The 23,019-nt window shown below is 38.6% G+C and overlaps 1 gene segment (V, D, J or C); it reads left to right on the forward strand.

Annotated features, from left to right (window-relative positions):
- Positions 1-1,947: 1,947 nt before the first annotated feature.
- LOC118790987 lies at positions 1,948-2,552 on the forward strand. The segment is given in 2 exon segments: positions 1,948-1,990; positions 2,224-2,552. Coding segments are annotated over 2 exon segments (372 nt in total).
- Positions 2,553-23,019: the final 20,467 nt, after the last annotated feature.

The following is a 23,019-nucleotide window of genomic DNA, read 5'->3' on the forward strand; positions in this document are numbered from 1 at the left end:
CAATGAGTGATACTGTTGTACTAAAACAGCCACTCAAAATGTCATGCATGCCTGTCATACTAATCTGAGTACAACATGTATACAGGAAAATGTTTATTGTAGAATTATCAATACTACAATTGCTCCCATTGTCACACGCAGACCAGGGAAAACTCTGGAGTGGATTGCACATAATTGGGGTGGTGGAACCATAAGATTCAAAGATTCACTGAAGAACAAGTTCAGCATCTCTAAAGACGCCTCCAGCAGCACAGTGTCTTTGCAAGGGAGCAGCCTGCAGACTGAAGACACAGCTGTGTATTACTGTGCCAGAGAGTCACAGTGAGAGAAGATAATTTGAGAGCAATATAAAAAGTCCTTGACCACAATCAACATGTTGGTCTGGGACTACTGTACTGTACACTACTGTATACTGAAACATTGTGAGGGTTGATATTAAAGTATTAAATAATATTAAATACTGCAAAGTATTGTATAGCTTTTGCTTGTGTTGTACTCTGTCTCACTTGTAAGTCGCTTTGGAGGAAAGCGTCTGCCAAATGAATAAATGGAAATGGAAACGCATTGAGAGATTAAGTAATATTTAAAGTATTAGTAATGGGAAAGCAATTAATGCATGACATGCATGTGCACTTGGTATCTCTAGGCATGCCAAAACGCCAAGGCTTTTGGGTCTCCCATAAAACAGTATGAAATAGTTTCACTCTCTCATCATCTTAACAATGGATAATACACCCTATACACATGGGACCCTTTGATTCCATATAGGGCCCATTGCATGAGTGAATTCTTGCGCTGTTAGAGTCCACTGTCTCTACCAGTGGAGAAACTGAAGACCAGTGAAACTGAGGACTTTTACCTGCAGGCCTCTAGAGGGTACTCCACCACAACTCAAAGCGAGTTCACATTCAGCAGCTACTATATGGCCTGGATCCGACAGGCTCCTGGGAAGGGACTAGAGTGGTTGGGTCAGCAGTACCACAGTTCATATGTGTACTACTCTCAGTCTATTAAAGGATGATTCATCATTACCAGAGAAATCAGCAAGAGCCAGCTGTATTTAAGATGAGTCTGAGAGCTGAAAACACTGCTGTGTATTACTGCGACAGAAGTAATGCACAGTGAGAGAAGTCAAGCATGCACCCTGACAAAAACCATTGACAGGAAATTCCTCCCACTATAGTCCTCAGGGTATCACATGTGCCTTGCTCCCCATAGAGTTTGACTGAGAAATTAAAAAAAAATAATTTGTTTACTGTTTTATTTCATTTGTCTCAGTACAAAATTCACAGATCAAAAAAATTGTAGAATTACGGGTATGAACAGCAGTATTTAAACTGATGAAACACATTAACATAATTTTCATTAATGATAATAACAAAAATGATGAATCCTTGCATAAAATACAGAAAGTTGAAGACAAATTTATGCTGTGCTAAAAAACAATAATTTATCAAAGATGGGTGCGTACAAATCTGCCAGAAGCCCACACAAATTCAAAAATTAGCATGTTAGATATGTTTTGAAGCTTTAACTCATTACAAGATTCAAAATGGAAAGCAAACTAACACAATGTCGAATATTTTAGACAAAGCCAAAGTCAGATAGTGTGTTATGTCCAAAACCAGAGACGTAACAAGTGTCGGTATTATATGAAGATGAGCATTGAGCATTTTAAACCTTGGCAATCATAAGAAAATAGTTGGTAAACTTTGGATGATAAGATTTAAAAGGAACTATGAGGTCCTGAAGCTCATTCTGGAATCAAACACTTTGTAAGTTACAAGTAATAATATTGCACATTTGATTTCATTTTGCACCTGCTGTATATATGACCTCCCCTCCTATGCAAAATAAAATTCTCTCATTTTTCTCTCTGTATTTAAACCCCTGAGCCCTGGAGAGTTGAGAAGAGCAGCTCACTCCAGTTCATCTTCAACACAAACCATGTTCCCTGCATCTCTGCTGCTGCTTCTTGCAGCTGCATCCTGTGAGTTTCTGCACTTTGATCACTTTGACTTTGTCATTTTAGATGAGTTAGTCACACATAAGATAAAAAAAAATATCATCGCTGTCATCATTAGTGGCATACATAGTACTTCTGTCATTAACTGGCAAGTTAATGACAGAAGTTGAAAAATGTTGAAAAATCAGGAGAGGTCTTTTTTATTATTATTATATCAATGGTGATGGTGGTAATGATGCATTCTTCCTTCTTTCTAGATGTCCACTGTGATGTGGTTCTGACCCAGTCTGGGGGTCAGGTGGGCAGTCCAGGAGGGAGGCTCTCTCTCACCTGCACAGGGTCTGGCTACACATTTAGTAGCAATGCTATGGGCTGGATCAGACAGGCACCCCAGAAAGGCTTGGAGTGGATTGCATATATCAGCAGCCCAAGCGGTAGTAATAAATATTACTCAGACTCTGTAAAGGGAAGATTCTCCATCTCCAGAGACAATGACAGGAGCACAGTCACCTTGGAGATGAGCAGTCTGAAGCCTGAAGACACAGCTGTGTATTACTGTGCTCGATACTCCCAGTGTGTGAAGTGAAGCAAAGAGCTGTACAAAAACCATACAGCTGAGGGAGGATGGAGGGAGGGTGTATTGGTTTCACTGTCTGAATCCTTCACCCTCAAAATTATTTCAACTAAACTGGCAACAAGGGCTGTTCACTTAACATTTATTAAAAATGTACATTAAAATTATTATTTAATATAAAATACATAACTTGAGACATTTCTTAAACAAGTGAGTATTCTTGAATAGTTAATATAAAGTAATTCAAATATATATAGTATCTGTAATATTTCACCTTAGCTGCCTTCTGACTGAAATCAGAAAAAAGCAGATTACCTGAATTCTGGTTGTGTCAATGCTAAACAAATAGCAGCTCTATAACAGACATGTCTTTTTTAATGTGAAGTTCCGTAACTTAAACCAGTATTGTTTCCATCCCATACTCATCAAATTTAGTCCAATCCCAACCAGAGCAAAGGTTAGAAATCAAAATGAGGTTTTTACTCTTTGCCAGCCGATACAGATCCTGGTCTTTGTACCATAATTCTTCTATAAATGTTATATATGATGTAACTTGAGTGTAGAAATGGAAACAATTGAAGCCTTTTCTTTCTAACATGACATCAAAGGAGTATTTCTGTCTTCATGTTTCACCAAACAGTTTACAGTGTGTACAGTACATATCTGTTTTTCCAGTGAAAATGTTCAAAAGACATTTGGCCATATTCTTACTTTCAAATCAATGCCAAGTGATTTAAATTAACTCGGGGTTTTTTTTTTGCATTGACATAGTTTATCTATGAACATTTTTTATGACATACAACCAGACAGATAACATAATCATTATTCATGTTGAAACTGTAGGTGTATTCTAATGTATGTTTACAAAACAAATATTTCATGAAATAATTGTATGAAATATATATTATGAAATATTACTCTAAATTCAGATCATAACATTCAACATTTTCTATAAAAGGTGACAGATATACACAGTCTCAGAGTCGCTAAGACTTCATCAGCCTGTTGGAAAGTCAACCTTTTTCATTAGGAGGGGTTACACTAATGCATTATGTATGCAAAGACTGTACAAAGACAGCTGTTTTATCACACATTTAATGTGTATTGGCCCTACATCTTAATTGACTGTACTGTTGTGCTTTCAAGGTTTGCTTCCAAAATTTGTAAGAATAACCACAGTAGATATAACTCATTTATGACATGGCCGTATTGTGCAACAATACATTTTGAACTCTTGTGAAAATTTGTGAACTCTACGCAGCTATTGTAATAATCAGTACTGTAAAATACATGCATGGTTTATATACTATAGCACTAGACTTCAGCAGCCTGTTGGGAAGTCTATCGTTTTATTAGGAGGAGGTTACACTAATGCATTATATGTGTACTGTAGCTGTGTATCATAATAGAGACTCTCTGTACTTCACTCAAGCTCATCTGCTACTCAAGCCATGTTCTCTGCATCTCTGCTGTTTGTGCTGGCAGCTGCAATCTGTGGATGTTTGTCATGAATGCTGTGAGCAGCAGTGATGTGTGTGATGATAAAATTCATGATGGTGATTTCTTCCTCTTTTTGTTCAGGTGTCCACAGTGATGTGGTTCTGACCCAGTCTGGGGGTCAGGTGGTCAGTCCAGGAGTGAGGCTGTCTCTGCTTTGTACAGGGTTATGATTATGATATAAGCTGGTTGTGACCGGTACCTCATAAAGGCTTGGAGTTGATTGCAAACATCAGCACCCTGAGCGACAGTAGTACATATAACCCAAACACACACACACACACACACACACACACATACACACAAAATGCACATTTAATTAAGAGTACAATGTTTAAATTTATGTGTAGTGACATGTGACTGTGCCAGTACAATATGTTTTAATTCTTAATCACATATCACTGACAATAAAATATAACAATTGCTACACATAATGACTCAAATATATCATGAATATAAACATTTTTTTTAAAAAAATCTCAAATGCTGTGCAAAGAACATTATTTAAAAATGGAATGCAGATTCATAAATACCAGCATCTGCAGTCATGTTTTTTTATGAAATAATAAAGTGGTCAAAATTAAGAATGTTTTTCCTTCATTTATGCTTTTATATGAAACATATAGATGAAATTTGCATTTTATGATGAAAAGAGGTCAGATGACATCCTCCTTAAATGTTACAAACATTTATGACCTTATCTCAAAGTCCATGGGCATCTTACAACATAAATGTGGAGGACCCCGAAAATGCTTCCATTCAGTCATTGTAATGCGTGGTAATGCGTGGTTCCTGAGAGAGGAGTACAGACGCCTTTTGTTTTTATCCAGTCGGAAATCCAGCCCAATGGAGAGAGGTGAAGAGAAACTGAAGACCAGCAACGCCAAGGAGTTTTACGTGCAGGCTCTATTTCAGCCTCTAGAGGGCAGTGTGAGCAAAGTTACTCTCCGCTACAACTGTAAATCCAGACACGCAGCTCATGAAAGCACAGGCCTTGGTGTGTTAAATATTGATATATCACGAAACGAGAAGTGCAATTTTTATTTTTCCAAGGACGCTCTTCTTATTTATTCACCACAGGAGCATCATACATTTTCAGACAATGCCTATATAGGCATTATTGAGATCAAATACATGAATGGCTTTGACCTACATGTACACAACAGCACGTTCCAACCAGGCCTGATCTTCATCCTTTAGCAGTGTGCTTTTCTTCAGGCAATCAATGCTGCCTACACCGTTGCTGTCAACACCTTTTTGAGCAATCAATTGTGGTATTAGCATGTCCAATAATGATTTGTTTATCATTATAACATTTCAATAATGACAACATGAGCAATAAAACATCACCATTTCATAGAAAATATCAATTTCTCATGTATTTTCATGAACCATTTCTGAGTATACTTTCTCAGTACACCACCCAACTCACACCAAGGAGTGCAAGATCTGAAAAATAATTTTAGTTAAAAAGTTTAAAAACTCAATACTTAAAGGCAAACACACTGAGGCACTGAAGAATGGTGCATGAACAGACTGTATTTGGAAGTTCCTTATATGTTGCTCTTCGTGTCTCTCATAGTTATGAGTCCAGTGTTATTCGTGTTTCCTCTCTGTGATTACAGGCTGCAGAGCTTTCATTGGCAAAGCTGCAGTCTGTGGTAGATATTTGCCTCAGTGACAGAGGGACCCCAGCTTCCACTGTGTGTCCTTGCTGCTCAGTGCTGTACTGCAGTCACTGATCTCCAGTGACCGTCACTGTGCCCTCCCCTAGAGGAGGATCCAATGCAAACCTCCCAGAGCTTTTAATGGAGCCAGTGTCAGTGTGAGAACCAGAGCAGCAGTCAGTGGCACTCAGTCTGTACTTTAACTCAGTGATCCTCCTTCTCATCTGTAGTTATGAAGCTTTTACCAGCTCTGCTGTCACTCACCTTTCTTTTAATTACAGGTGTTCAGAGTGAGATTGTACTGACTGAGTCTGAACCAGTTGTAAAGAGACCAGGAGAATCTCACACACTGACCTGTACAGCTTCTGGGTTCACATTCAGCAGCTACTGGATGGGTTGGGTCCGACAGGCTCCTGGGAAGGGACTGGAGTGGATAGGACAAAAGTGGAGCAGTTATGTGTACTACTCCGAGTCTATAAAGGGACGATTCACCATCACCAGGGACGACAGCAAGAGCCAGGTGTATTTACAGATGAACAGCCTGAGAGCTGAAGACACTGCTGTGTATTACTGTGCCAGAGGAGACTCACAGTGAGACAGAGTGAGGGGAAGGCCATACAAAAACCTCTTCCCCTTTGTCACACCCAGATAAACACAGTAAAGTGTAGGTTCCTGAAATAAAAGCTGCTGAACAGACAGAAACATTGTTTCCACAGAGTGCACACGTAGGGATGTATGGTACAATGTTTCCATTTTGGCCTATACTTATTTTCATTTATTATACAGATTACAGGCTTATCCAAAGTTAATAGTGCACACATGTGAAGTGCGTATGAAGTTTGTATTTTATCATATTTCAAAGGTTAATTTGTAAATGTGAGGGAGGTCACAGCTCAGCTATCTATTTCATTCAATCATGATTTTCTTGATCCCAGGAGTGCAAATACACATCACCAGAAATACATTATTCTGGTGCAATTCTCACAGTGGCCAGAATATGTCAGTCTCAGAATGGGACACCAAGTGATTAGCCCCTCAACATGAAAAAACCATAATTGTCTGTGTTGTCCTTAAGCAGTGATTTCCCATTTGATTCTCATTTTAGTAGTGACTTCTGCTTTTTTTAAATTTTGCTTTGCTTTTTGCACAATGGTTTGTGTTGTGATTGCTTTTCAAATGCATTTTGCTTCATGTACATCCTCATCTTAATGAATTTGTAGAAAGGTTTTAAAAACTTGAACTCATGTGGCATTCTCTAACAATTAACCATTTAGTGTATAATGTGTTTTATGGTGATGTGTGTATGTAATTTAAACTCAAATACACTGTAAAACTGAAACATATTTCATCCTGCATCTTTTGTCTTGATAAAAAATTTATTTCAAATTCAAGTATTTGCTTCTTGTGTTTTTTACTTTTTTATGGCAGATTTTATGTTCTGCTTTAAAACTGCTTTTACATTAAACAAATTAATATATCATTTGTTGCAAAGTTTGTAATATTATGTTCCCTTGAAATTATTTCTTTTAGGAATATTACTCAAATAAAATTCAAAGACCATGAATGGCCATCAAAATACATGGGGCATTCCGTGGATAAAATGTATAGCAGTTCAAGCAAACTCATCTGTGAGACAATCTCTCAAATATTTGTGCTTATGTTATCTATAGAGAAGGTTAATGTCAAATGTTGATCTTCAGACAGTATCCAATGCCGAAAGGTTATGGCAACAGACTGAAGACTGATGTGAAGCTTTTATTTGCGGTCCTCATTTCAGCCCACAGAGGGTGGGCTATGGAAGGTGAGTCTCTCCTGCCAATATATAAATACAGCGAGGCAGCTGAAGCAATCTGACAAGAGACACTTTATTTAACCAAATCACTGATCTCTGTCTGATAAAAAATTGAAAATGGATCTGAGGACTACAGGGAGCCTGATCTTCATACTAATGTCCATAAAAGGTAATCGCTCAAAAAAATGAGATTAAAGTAATTCCAAGTCTGATTTTACATGATGAGATATTCTGGAAATGTATCTCACAGTTTTAATTGGTCGTTTCAGTATGTTTTTTTGATTGTTCCTGTTTGTTACAGGAATTGATTGCGATGATATAAAGTTGGATCAATCTCCTGCTCAGGTGAAAAGAATCAGAGACACAGTCAAATTGTCCTGTGCAGTCTCTGGGTTCAAAATGACAAGTTACTACATGCACTGGATACAACAGAAACCAGGGAAGGGACTGGAGTGGGTTGGGAGAGTGAACTCTGGTTCAAGCTCTGATGTGCTCTATGCAGAGTCCCTGTGAGGACAGTTCACCCTGACAGAGGACGTCTCCAGAAGCATGCAGTATTTGGAGGCCAGGAGTCTGAAAGCAGAGGACACTGCTGTCTATTACTGTGCTCGACACCCACAGTGACTGGAGCTGGTGACGCAGCTGTTGATACATGATACACTTACATGAAGTTGTAACCAGGAAAGTTATCAAAACTGCAACAGTTCCCATTGTAGCACACAGATTCCCCTCTCTGTTTTACAAATGATGCTCCTGTGATGGAAGCAGAAATCTCACTGGCTTTTATAAGAAATAAAGGGCACTGAATTTGATTAAATCTTTAGGGGGTGGAACATTGTTCATGGTGAATTTAAAGATCAATGTTATTACTGTAGGGGTGGAGCATTACTCCTACTTCTCCTTATCTATTCTCTCTACTGTCTCTTCAGCTGCACACAACTGCAGAGAATTGAAAGGAAATACCAAGACCAACATATTGCCTGTGATTAATGAAGCGTGAAGAACTTTTTGTATTGCTTTCAATTGCCTTTCACTCACTGTGTGTTTCGGGCACAGTAATATACAGCTGTCTTCAGTCTGCAGGCTGCGTCCTTGTAAAGACACTGTGCTGCTGGAGGTGTCTCTGGAGATGCTGAACTTGTTCTTTAAAGAATCTTTGTAACTGGTGCTCCCACCAGTGCTAATATATCCAACCCACTCCAGTGCTTTCCCTGCAGGCTGTCGAATCCAACCTGTACCATAGCTGCTTTGTGAATATGAGACTTTACAAGAGATGGTCAGTGACTGTCCTGGTTTTACAACCAAGGCACCTGGCTGGGTGAGTTCAACACAGTGAACATCTGTGGATAAAGAATGTCAAACATGAAACAATAATTAAACATCTAAAACAATCATTAAAATGTCAAACTTCAATTTGATGGCAACTTAAATGATACATGCACACTTACAAGAAGTTGTAACCAGGAAAGTTATCAAAACTGCAACAGCTCCCATTGTAACACACAGATTCCCCTCTCTGTTTTACAAATGATGCTCCTGTAGTGGGAGGAGAGTTCTCAGTGGCTTTTAATAGAAGTAAAGTAGGGTGAATTTGACTAAATCTTTAGGGGGGAGGAGAACTGAAAAAAAGCAGATAAATTCACAGGACCAGAATGTCCTTTATGAGCAGTGCTGCTGCCCCCACCTGGAGGAGAATTAAGAGCTTCCCCCAACATCACTTATGAATTCGCTAAAAATGCTGATAGGTTTAGGAATATTATAGGAATATATAGGAATAACAGTTAATGTTCATGTACCAGTGATATATGTGTACATTTTCACCTACTTACAATACATTCACTTTAGATGTTTGCATTGTCTTCTTTATCTTGTATTGAGGTGTCATATTTCACTAACATATACTGAAAGTATTTCAACAGCAGACATCTGAAAAAAATGTGATTACTGTATTATGTATTTATTGAGGACATGTGGGTCTGCTTTGAGTACATTTATAATTGCTAATAATGTGACCCATTACATTACATTACATTATTGGCATTTAGCAGATGCTCTTTTTCAGAGTGACTTACATCAGTTACAGGTTTTTACCATGCCATCTATTTATACAGCAATTGTGGGTTAAGTACCTTGCCCAAGGGTACGGCAGCAGTGCCCCACTGGGGATTCACACTGGCAACCTTTAGGTTACAAGTCCTGCTCCTTAATCACTGTACTACATTGCTGCCCCCACCCCACCCACATATCCATACACACTGCCATTCTTGCACTTCTACATACAGTCACAAACATAGAACCTTAAGCCGTAAGCCAACAATATAAAAATAAATGTACTGAATACCTAATCTTATCATTAGGCTTATACTGTAATAAACATACTTCCAAAACTGTAATTGCGAATCTGCTTGAATTGTAGATGGCCATAATAACGTGCTGAAAAGCATTTGATTCTGCCCCTATAAGCAGTTAATGAACTCAGTGCTTACCATGACTGCATCTGTTTAGGGAACCAAAATAACATACAAAAATAAACCTGCATGCCATTATTATGTTGGACTAAAAATGCCACCAAAATAACGAGGGTGATAGCAGGTGGAGTGACCAAGTGTAGAGGATCAAGTGCAAATAACAAGTGACCATCATCAGCGCTCTTCTCCCTTATGCACAGTTATGTGCCTTACTTTATTTCCTATAAAAATCACTTGGAATTCTCTTCCCAATACTATATTCAGCTCTAAATATTTTCTCCTCTCACAGAGTCAGAGTCAGACACTGACTGAGTCTGAACCAGCAGTTAAAAAGCCTGGAGAATCCCACAAATTGACCTGTACAGCCTCTGTGTTCAAATTCAGCAACTACTATATGAACTAGGACAGAAAGGCCACTGTCTGATGCAGTTCATAGAGGTGATATTTGAAGAAACCAAGGTAAAAAGATATCTGAAAGAGACCAAGGTAAAAAGTCTTCTGCTAGGAGGAAAAGTCACTTCATGGTACCAATAAGATCTCCAAAATACTTATAAGGTAATACTTACAAGATACTATAAGGACTTGATTTTAGCATGTTATCTCTAATAATCATCTCTCAGTAGCAAGTGCAATTCAATCCTTGTATAATTGTGCTTATTAGAAGACCAGTTTAACACAGAGAACAAGATGGAGTTTCCATTATCATTTGTGTCTGGCTCCACGTTACTGATTAAGATTACTGAGGGTGGATGGATGGGGTTGCTGACTGGAATTTCATATAAACACATTCCCCCTCTCGACTCCTCTATTTAAGCCCTGTGTAATTCACCCTCCCAATAAGGAGGAGCTGATGCAAACTCTGAGCTCTTCCTTCTGCATTTATTTCACAGCACTGAGGGAGGAGGGACTGCTGTTGCACACTGCCTTCAAGGTGAAGTGTTATCAGAGATCACAGCTAATAGAACAATGAGCTTATTAACAGGGCTACTTCTAATGACAGCGTGTTTAACAGGTGAGTACTTTCAGTATTTGACTTCACTGGGTGAAGCTTTGAAGTCTAAAAGTTTGTTTTTTATGTTCATAGGGGTTCAGAGTCATTCAAATATAATGTCACTTGGTTGCTGTTCACCATGTAGTGTATCTACAAACTGACTTTTCTTTTAATTACAGCTGTGCATAGTGAGATTGTACTGACTGAGTCTGAACCAGCAGTAAAAAAGCCTGGAGAGTCCCACAAACTGACCTGCACAGCCTCTGGGTTCACATTCAGTAGCTACTGGATGGTTTGGATCAGACAGGCCCCTGGGACAGGACTGGAGTGGATTGCCTATATTAATGGTGGTGGGGGCACCACATCCTACTCCCAGTCAGTCAAGGGAAGATTCACCATCTCCAGAGACAACAGCAAGAGCCAGCTGTATTTACAGATGAGCAGCCTGAGAGCCGAAGACACTGCTGTGTATTACTGTGCCAGAGACACACAGTGAGAGAGAGTGAGGGGAGAGCCATACAAAAACCTCTTCCCCTTTTCATACATACACAGCTATTGTATAGAGTCCTTAAACAATTATTGAATCCATGCAGAAATGAGTAACAAGAAGGATATTTGCTTGCAGCATTTAAAATGTGGACAATACCCTTGTTAAGTAAACTGTAATGAAATATGTTACTTACTATCAGAAGCTATATAATTCATATTATTTCTATTACATTTTATTCTTCCATATGTAGCCTACTGAGCTATATATATATATATATATATATATATATATATATATATATATATATATATATATATATATATATTCAATAATTGTTTAATAGCTGTATAAACCTCTTCCCCTTCATCACAAACAGGTAAACACAGTAAAGTAAGGATAATTTCTGCCAGCAGTCATTACTGTGACACCAGAGACAAAGCATGTTTACCATTGTATTTTTATTTTGAGCCATCAATAATCAAGATCATGGGTTCTTGAATAATCTATTAATCATTATTATAATATTCCAATGATAAAAAAAGAAATGTTGCAATTTAATAGAATACAGTTATTCTTCTCTTATTTATGCTAGTGAATTTAAGACTCATAATGACAACCATCCCCGATCAGAGAGTCTAAGATCAGAAAAATAATATTTTGTGAGTCAATAATTAGAGACAAGCACACTGAATTACTGAAACATGCTATATGGTCATATTCCATTGTCTTTGCAAAAGTTTTTAGATTGTACTGAAGGTTATGAATTCAGTGTGAGTCTTGTTTTCACTTTAAGTTTACAGTTCAGTTCCTACAGGCCTTTCATTGGCAAAGCTACAAGCTGGTAAAATAAACCTCACTTTCACAGTCTGGCCTGTACAGTTTCTGGGTTCATATTAAGTATCTACTGGATGAGATGGATCAGACAGGCTCCTGGGAAGGGAGAAGACTGATTGGCTGTTTTGGAATATGACAGTCATTCTCGAAGATACTACTCTCAGTTTGTTCAGGGAATATTCATCTCAAGAGACAACATCAAGAACCATCTTTATTTTAAGTGAACAAGCTCGTGAATTAATGAGCTGAAAACAAATATTTATTGGCCATTTCAATGTTTTCCCAATCATTTAGAAATGTGATATATTCAGTAAACGGCTTCACACACTTAAAATACAATAATGATTTGCCACAAATATGCAGACATACCTACATCAGTGCAGCTCTGTAAATGTTCACCAGGGGGCATATTTATATTTATATTTATATTTATATTTATATTTATATTTATATTTATTCAGGAGAATCAAACCAGTTTCAGCTTGCAATGTCAGTTTCAGTGCATAGACATAGAGGGAGCACACATCCTCTCAGCTCCTCCCCTCAAGGTTGGGCCATGCAAACATTCTCTCTGCACCTTTAAGACCAGATGTCCTCGCCAAAGAGGCCATCATTCCTCCACTCAACATGGAGTCTCCAGACACTGCCCTGCAATTTGTGCTTCTACTGCTGTGTCTGCACTGTGAGTGAGAAACATACAACATAGCACAAACCTCTCTCTCTCTCCTTCTCTCAGTCTTCCAGCTGTTTGCCAGGTTTGTATAAACTGTGTTTTAGACCTCAAATTTCGATTTCTCTGCAGGTGTGTGCTGTGATGATGTGAGGTTGGATCAGTCAGGCTCGGAGGTGAAAAGACCCGGAGAAACAGTCAAGCTCTCCTGCACTGTCTCTGGGTTTTCCCTGAGCTCAAACTTCATGGCCTGGATACGCCAGAGACCTGGGAGAGCACTGGAGTGGATTGGAGACACAGGCTCAAATTATGCAGCTTCTTTTCAAGGGAGGTTCACTGTCTCTAAAGATGTTTCCCTTGAGACAACCTATTTACAAATAGACCAGCTGAAGATTGAGGACACAGCTGTGTATTACTGTGCCCGACTGTCACAGTGATATGAACCAACAACAGAGCTGTACAAAAACTCACAAACATACAATTCAAGGACCCTTTTCTTTTTTTCAAAGTTGGCAAAGATGTACTGTCTGCTTGTTTTTTTCTTTTCAACTTGTTTCTAGAAAGCTTTTAAGAAATGCATGAATTAAAATTCTAACAAATATTGCTAATGTGTCTTTATTCACAGTTGTTCATTGTGTTGAACTCACTCAAATGGCTTCTATGGTTGTAAAACCAGGACAGTCTCTGACTGTAACCTGTAACCTGTAAAGTCTCTGGGTATTCCCTGGCTGATAGCAGCTACTGTACAGACTGTCTCTTGTAAAGTCTCATATTCAGTAACCAGCTATGCTACGGTCTGGATTTGACAACCTGCAGGGAAAGCGCTGGAGTGGATTGGAGTAATATGGAGTGGTGGAAGCACTTATTACAAAGATTCCTTTAAGAACAAGTTCAGCATCTCCAGAGACACCTCCAGCAGTACAGTGTCACTACAAGGCAGCAGCCTGCAGACTGGGGACACATCTGTGTATTACTGTGCCCGATACAGAGAGAGAGAAAGTCATTTGAAAGCCATACAAAAAGTGCTAAAGTATTAAGTGCTATTAAATACTAGTAAATACAGATTAAAGAATAAATAATGATTAGATAATGTATCATTTATTAGCCAACAATATGCAACAAATGCATGATGTACACATTGATACATTTGATACCTCTATGCATACCAAAATGCTTATGGGTCTTAAATAGGCCTATGGGTCTCCCAGTAAATAGTGTGAAATAGTATCACTATCTCATCATCTTAAAAGTGTGTACTATATCCTTTATGCTGGGAACCCTCTGATTCCACCTAAGAGCCATCACAGGTGTGAATTCCTGCACTATTAGAATCCATTGACCCACAATAACTTATACTTACAAGAACTTATAAGGACTGTCAAATACGGCAAATTTGACAGATGGGCATACCTGCTGAAATAGTGCATGTGATAAGTGGATGTTCTGTAGTGCGCACCTTTATCTAATCACAATTAGGGGATTAAGCTGGCAGCCTGTGGAGAGTAAAAGAGCATACTTATGATTGTCGGCTGACTTTTTCATGGAGCCCTGGGAGAACATTCCCGTGCTATTCTCAGTTTTGTTATTCTCTCAGGAGGGAGGGCGTGCACTCTGCTACTGTAGAGTGTCTGGACCTCAAAGGGGAGCAAACAAAACCTACAGTAATCATGTGCAGTGCAATTCAGCTAAGCTTTGTGCATGTGCCTTAGCCTGTGGTGGAGGATCATGAAGGAGAGTGAAGTGTGCTGTGCCCCTGCTGTTACGCTTACCTTAAAGGGGGGATCTCAGAGCAGGCAGAGTGTGAGTATCATCTGTCTATTTGTCATCTGTAATTTTTGATGAAATGACAATAGAGTTGATTTTTTTAACCATCCTGTCCAATATCTTGTGAGCTCGGTCAGAGTAACTTGCAAAATTGAGCAGAGGGTTGCAGGGTGGCCCACAAATTGTGACATGTTTATGTCACTGTTGCACATATGAAAAAGCCTCCTTATTTTATTTGACTTCTTGCCTGTGCCATCAAACCCCTGCAGCTAATCCAGATTGCAGCTGCTTGACTTGTCTACACCCACCCTAAATGTAGTCAACTGACACCCCTCCTCATCTCACAGGATATTTTTCACTTTTACTCCTCAACCAATATGCACAGTACAGCCTTCCTATGCAAAATGAATGTCTCTCTCTTTGCTCTTTGTATTTAAACAGTGTCTGTGTCTCTTTATGAGCTCAGCAGCCCCTGAGTCCTGGAGAGTTGAGAAGAGCAGCTCACTGCAGTTCATCTTCAACACAAACAATGTTCTCTGCATCTCTGCTGCTGTTTCTGGCAGCTGCATCCTGTGAGTGTCTGTCTCTGTAACTTAACTATATACACCAAAGAATAATAACAGAAGAATTGTACATCAGAGGCTGTAATTTACATTTACATTACATTTGTTCACTTGACAGATACTTTTATCCAAAGCAACGGTAACAAGTGAGGTAATGCTTGTAATATGGAGCCTATTTAATGAACATGGTGAATGTATCTCCTTTTTCACAGGTATACAGTGTAATGTTGAACTCACCCAGCCAAGTTCTATAGTTGTAAAGCCAGGACAGTCTTTGACTGTCTCCTGTAAAGTCTCTGGGTACTCTCTATCTGATAGTAGCTATGCTACCCATTGGATTCGACAGCCTGCGGGGAAAGCACTGGAGTGGATTGGATATATGGGATATGATGGAAACAATGATTGTAAAGGCTCCCTTAAGAACAAGTTCAGCATCTCCAGAGACACCTCCAGCAGCACAGTGACTTTACAAGGGAGCAGCCTGCAGACTGAGGACACAGCTGTGTATTACTGCGCCAGACGTGACCGCCACACAGTCATATAAAGAAGCGCCAGGCCTGTACAGAAACTCATTATATTATCACAAGATCGACGGTAATGGTGCCTTGGTGACTGAAATTAGATGTGATCTCCTTCAATGATATTCTCATCTGCTTTACTAAATCCTTATATTTAGGTGTCCTGCACATGATTTGGAAAAAAAACTTTTTTTTTTCATGCAAACTCTGAGCTCTTCCCTTTACATTTATCTCTTTGTGCTGAGGGAAGAGGAGCTGTTGTTGGAGACTGACTGTAGGATTGTCATCATAGACTAGATTAACCTTTATTTATTCAGGTGAATCCCATTGAGATAGAGATCTCATTTTCAAGCGAGACCTGATGTACATAAAATAAAAATAAAAACAAAATAAAAACATTCATGGACAAATAATCTCAAAAGAATTTACAGTATGAATTAGTTAACAAATGACAATAGAAAAATGTAATATTGTGACAAAATGACACAGAACAGAAATTTACCACAGAAATTATGAGGGATCAGTATCTTACAAATGAACATTATCAACATTAACAATTAATGTAAAGTAAAAGGAAAATGTAAAACAATCATAGGAATGCACCTGATTAACCAAAAACAATTATCTAAAAATGATGGATTTGCACTAAAGTATGCCTCACAATTTTCTGTGAACAACTCACATCAAATCCTGCAACATTTTCATCTTTTTTTAATACCAAAAACCATTGACTTTGTTTAGTTAAATTATTCACCAAGCATTCGTTTACATCTTACAGAGTTTTCACATCTGCTAAAGGCCTCAAGTGAATCAAAGACACTCAGTTCACTTGAGCCTTTTGATTCAAGTCTCTGAGGGCTGTTTGAAGGTTACTTCATAAGGTGAAATATGATTAAAACTCATGCTTTTTACATAGAGTGAAATATACATTTACACTTACATGAATGCGTTCTCTGATTATGAATACTGAAACCAAAGCTTTATTGACCATCTTAATCTATTCCCTGTCTATAGTGATGGGTGTGATTCAGGCCTGCTACACTTAAAACATATTATTCAATTTGTCACAGACATGCACATTCTGACAGGGCACTTTAGCAAAGCAGAGTTACCGACATCAGAACAGCTCTATGAATGTCCACCAGGGGGCAGTGTTATATACTTATTAGAGAGACTGAAAAGAGTTTCCAAACTAACAGCAGCACTACTTTTGTCGCAAAATATTCTTTGTGCAAAGTGCTGTGCTCATTTAATACGGGAACCTTTTTTTATGCCGTTATCCCGAGACAATGAGTTAATTATTTCGTTATCTTGAGACAATGAAGCTCATTTTCTCGAGATAATGGGTTAATTTATCTCATTATCTCAAGATAACAAAGCTCGTTTTCTTGTGATAATGAGTTAATTATTTCGTTATCTCAAGATAACAAACCTTGTTTTCTCGAGATAACAGAATAATTATGGAGAACTCGAAAATGAGTGTCTGGTTCATTTGATCAGCGTTTTCCAAACCTCTCCTTTAGGACCCCTTGTCCTACATGTTTTAGATCTCTCCCTGTTCCAACACAGCTGATTTAAATGATCAGTTTGTTATTAAGCAGCTTTAGGAGTTCATAATGAGTTGATCATTTGAATCAGCTGTGTTGGAGCAGGGAGAGATCTAAAACATGCATACTCAAAAACATTGGACCCTGAACCTCACCCCCAACAACACACAAACATACACACGCACATACAAAATGTACATTTATGACTGTAATCCTGAGCAATAGTTTCATCCTGATTTTAGTAATGATTTTAGGAGTTTGTGCTGAGGGTACTGAATTCGCACAAAAATCAAATCTTCCCAAAACTATTCTGTGTTGCATGCAATGCATATTTAACAGCATAAAATCCTCAGCATACTTTGTCTCACATTTTCCATGCATACAATCAACTGCCACATTTTCAACTGAAGAAATTAGGAAGTAGTTGGGAAAATATGGATAGTAACTGCTAACTACATGGTATTGAAGCTAATTGCATACCTTTCAAGGGACACAAGCAGTAATATCTGGAAAATGTTAACTCTTTTATACATATATGTGATACACCTCCCCTCTTATGCAAAATCAAACCCGCGCTTCTTGATGTCTGTATTTAAGCAGCGGCTATGTCTCCTTATGAACTCAGCAGCCCCTGAGCCCTGGAGAATTGAGAAGAGCAGCTCACTCCTGTTCATCTTCAACTCAAACAATGTTCCCTGCATCTCTAACACTGCTGCTGCTGGCAGCTGCATCCTGTTAGTTTCTGTGTTTGTTATGTGATCAGTTTCTTTTTGAATTAAATTTTAGCTTGCATTATGTGTTCATATTTTACCTACCTTTGTCTCTTTCTCTCTTCCTAGGTGTGCAGTCTCAGGTTGTTCTCACACAGTCTGAATCAGCTGTGGCTGCACCAGGAGGATCCCTCACATTAAAATGTGCCTGCAGTGGGTTTAATCTTGGGAGCACGAGCATGTACTGGATCCGCCAAGCTCCTGGAAAGGCACTTAAATGGATCATTTACTTTTACTCTGACAGTAGCAAGAGCACTGCACAGGCTGTGCAGGGCAGATTCACAGCATCCAAAGACAGCTCCAGCCTCTATCTGCATATGACCCAGCTGAAAGCAGAGGACACAGCAGTGTACTACTGCGCAAGAGACACTGTGGTTTACATCATACAGACGCCTGTACAAAAACCACCTGACACAGTACAGAGTGCAGTTTGGCTCCTACTGTAGTGAGAGAAACACACATGCCCTCAGTGACACGGACAACTAACAGGAAAGAAATGAAAACAAGAAAGACAAAGAGAACCAAGAACACAAATAACACATATACCTGTATTTACTTTTGGGTTGGATAAAAAAGCTATTCATCTACATCCTAAATTAAGGTAGTGTTTCACAAGTTTTGGCATGCTTTACCTTTTTGAAAATTGATCCTTACCTCTTGTGCTGGTATGAAGTTTTCATAATAATGGCATGAAGGGATTAAAACATATACTATGTTGTTTGGTTACATGGGGTCACAATAAGAAATGACATAATGTATAACCCACAAATTTGAATAACTTTTGGTGAAGTGGCATATTTACAAAGTAGTTGTCAGATACATTGGATATGAACCTTCCTTCTGCATTTATCTCACAGCTGTGTGTTACAATGATCACTGACTTGAACAAGACATGATTTATATATTTTATAAAACTACAGAGAAAACAGTTTGAAAGGTTATGGCTAGTGTAAGACTGCAGAAGGTCAAAAGTCTTACATCAGTTCCATAATATATATACGTATATTTTTGAACTCTGGAGTAATGGTACAAATTGTTGAAGGCATTGCTCCTGTGCAGTTCCATCACTGACCAGAAGATGTCAGTCAGACAAAAACAATCGGCATCAATGCATGGTCTTATCACTGACACATTTTTTGCCCACAAGAAAATGACTAAATGCTAAATGTATTATATAATAATTGAAATGATATATACACTGATATTACAGTGAGCATAAAGGCATGTAACCCAAAGGCTGTCCATTCTTAAGTCCTTAAGTTCAATTCTTAACTGAGTCACCTTACCAGTATCGTCTCAGCAATTATCTCAGGTGTACAGAAGGAAAACACTTAGAAACACTATCAGCTATGTGAGTGGCTCTGTCAAAGCAAATTAAATGTAATACAACATTGCTACACTGTTGTGATTTCAAAGTTTTATTCCAAACATTGCATGGGTAACCACAGAACAACTAATTCAGGATAATTTACAGTATTTTCCAACATTCAGTTAAGTGAATCATATTTTGCTCAGATACACATAGAAATATATACATATATATCTTATATTCTACAGTGAAAAGCTATTCCTCACTCAGAAACTTTATTGCCTTGTTAAGCATTGCCTTGAATGGCTACTCCAGTTCAATACATTTTTACCATAAATACTGTGCAACAGCAGCTGTGGGTTTTGTAGTTTTTATTATTATACTGTTCTAACTGTGCATCTCCAGTGACCCTCACTGTCCCCTCCCCGAGAGGAGGATCCAATGCAAACCTCCCAGAGCTTTTAATGGAGCCAGTGTCAGTGTGAGAAACCAGAGCAGCAGTCAGTGGGACTCAGCCTGTACTTTAACTCAGTGCTCCTCCTTCTCTCCTGCAGTCATGAAGCTCCTACCAGCCCTGCTGACACTCACAGCATGGACTTCTAGGTCTCTCTTTTACATTTTTCCCTTTGCCTTTGACTCTCTCTGTTTTTTTTTTTTTCACTTTGTACATTTAAACCTTGAATTGCATTTTATTTACAGGTGTTAAGGGTGAAATTGTATTGACTGAATCTGAACCAGTAGTAAAGAGACCAGGGGACTCTCACACACTGACCTGTACAGCTTCAGGGTTCACATTCAGCAGCTATCCCATAGCCTGGATCAGACAAGCTCCTGGGAAAGGACTGGAATGGATTGCGTTCATTCATACAGCTAGTACTCCAATTTATTACTCCCAGTCTGTTCAGGGATGAGTCACCATATCCAGAGATGACTCCAGCAGCAAGGTGTCCCTACACATGAACAGCCTGAGAGCTGAAGACACTGCTGTGTATTACTGTGCCAGATACTCACAATGAGAGAAGTCAAGCATGAGCCCTGACAAAAACCCTCTACAGGAAATTCCTCCCGCTATAGTCGTTAGGGTATCATGTCATGTCATGTCAGTCGTTGTTTTGCATACAGTTTGACTGAGAAATTGCAAAAAAGAGTTTGTTTACTGTAATAATTTATTTGTCTGCAGAATGCACAGATCAGAGAAACTGTACAATAAGTACAGTTCAACTGTACAATTCAAAATGATGAAACACTTTAACATCATTTTCATCAAGGATATTTTTGTAAAAATGATTTTGAATCTCAATGGGACAAATGTGGTGAAATAAAGGTTAAATAAATTTAAAAATATTAAAAGATATATATTATATAATATTTTATGAGGACAATTATGCATCCTTGCATAAAATCCTTACATAAAATCCAGAAAAGATAGGCGGGTAGAAAAGAAGAATCTGCCAGAGAACCAGACAAAAATTCAAAAATAAAAATGTTATAAATTTTTTGATGCTTCAACTCACAACAAGGTTCAAAAATGCAGGTCAAACTGACATACTGCCTAAGATTTACACAAACCCTAGGGGTCTGACAGTATCAGTTTTGTATGAAGATGAGCATTTTGAAGTTTTGTGATTAAAAGGAAGTAGTTGGTAAAATTTGGATGATATGATTTAAAAGGAAATATAAAGTACTGAAACTCATTATGGAATCAAACACATTTCGTAAGTGACAGCAATAACATTTCTCATTTGATTTCATTTTGTGCCTACTGTATATATGACCTCCTCTCCTATGCAATTTTTTTTCTTTCATCTCTGAATTTAAACTCCTGAGCCCTGGAGAGTTGAGGAGAGCAGCTCACTGCAGTGCATCTTCAACACAAACCATGTTCCCTGCATCTCTAATACTGCTGCTGCTGGCAGCTGCATCCTGTGAGCTACAGTGTTTTGGTTTTGAGGCAGATCAGTGCTTTAATGTGTACGAGATAGAATAAGGTCTGGGGGAGGGAAGTGAAAAGGGAAGGGTATCATTATCCATTGTCTCACAAATTTATCTCCACTAAGCTGGTCTTTTGTGTTTCGGTGGTCTGAGGGTGAGGTGATCCTGTGATGGGAAAGGTGTGGGGAGGTCAAGGTCTCGCTAGGTCATGACAGGGTGTGGTAAAATCTTTCTGGAGTCACCAATAATATGAGGGCTGGCCCTGCTGTCTGTTTTATCAGATTGAATACAGCTTTTCACTCCTGTTTGCTTCTTAATGTGAAACCATGCACATTCACTATATCAGAGTAACTCAGAGCAACTATTGAAAATACTAATGAACTGTGTGCAAATGTGCATCCATGCAGCAAAAATGCGAAACTCCAGCCAATATGACAACTTAACACCGGACTCAAGTTGAAACGTATGCACGTACTTTATGTAGCAATAGTCTCAAATTTGAAAATGCAGGTCACTATGAATTTTATATTAAGTAACTTTTTAAGGCCCTCAGAAAGCATGCATAAGCATTTTATTAGCATTGCTTAACCACTTTATAAGCAAATGTGCTTCAAGGTGGCTGAAAGAGTGATATTACACTTTTATATTTACGATAAAAGCATGTATGGGAATGCATGTTGTTTATCAGTCTATCAGGTATGAAACTGCTGACAACAGCTCTAAAATGTGGCAATGTCATTGTAGCGAAGGGAGTGCCGTCACTATGGTTAAGTATGCGCTCTTACTGCCCTACCAACGAGCCTGACTCTTTGGTGTCGCGGTCAAAGTTGCATGTTTGGTACCCTGCAGCCCCAGGTTCAAGGCCGAGTGGGGTGACTGCTCTCGCCCTTCGCTACAGTCATTATCATAAGGGTGTCATGTATACTTTATGCAGTCCCTAAAATTTGCATTTCACTGAATCTGAACTGAATATATTTGAAGTCAGAGAAAATATATAAACATATCACATCTATATATACATTAATGATGATGAAACTTCCTAAACCCATTGGTATTCTTATTGAATTCATCAGTGATGTTGAGAGAATCAGTTTTGTGCTTTTAATTCTCCTCCAGATGGGGGCAGCAATGCTCCTTTTAAAGGATATCCTCACCCTTTGAATTTAACTTGTTCTTCTCAGTCCTCCAGCCCCCAGACATGTAAACAAAGTCAGTGCCCTGTATTTCATATAAAAGCTGCTGAGAATTCTCCTGCATCACTTGTAAAACAGAGAGGAATCTATGTGTTACAATGGGAATGCTTGCAGTATTGATGATTATACTGGCAATATTTTCACATAAGTTTATGTGTTCCTTTGTTATATTATTCGAGAGGGTAATTTGAGGTAGTCATGTTAATTAAGCATTTTAATACTTTTTTTTTTTTGACTGTAAAGCCAGGACAGTCTCTGACCATCTCCTGTAAAGTCTCTGGGTATTCCCTGACTGATAGTGATGACGCTACAGACTGGATTCGACAGCTAGCAGGGAAAGCTCTGGAGTGGATTGGAGGTATTAATATGGAAGGAACCCCTGCTTACACAGATTCCTTAAACAACAAGTTCAGCATCTCCAGAGACACCTCCAGCAACACAGTATTATTAAAAAGGAACAGCCTGCAGACTGGA

This window comes from Megalops cyprinoides, chromosome 1 (genome assembly GCF_013368585.1).
Source record: "Megalops cyprinoides isolate fMegCyp1 chromosome 1, fMegCyp1.pri, whole genome shotgun sequence".
Classification (NCBI taxonomy): Eukaryota; Metazoa; Chordata; class Actinopteri; order Elopiformes; family Megalopidae; genus Megalops; species Megalops cyprinoides.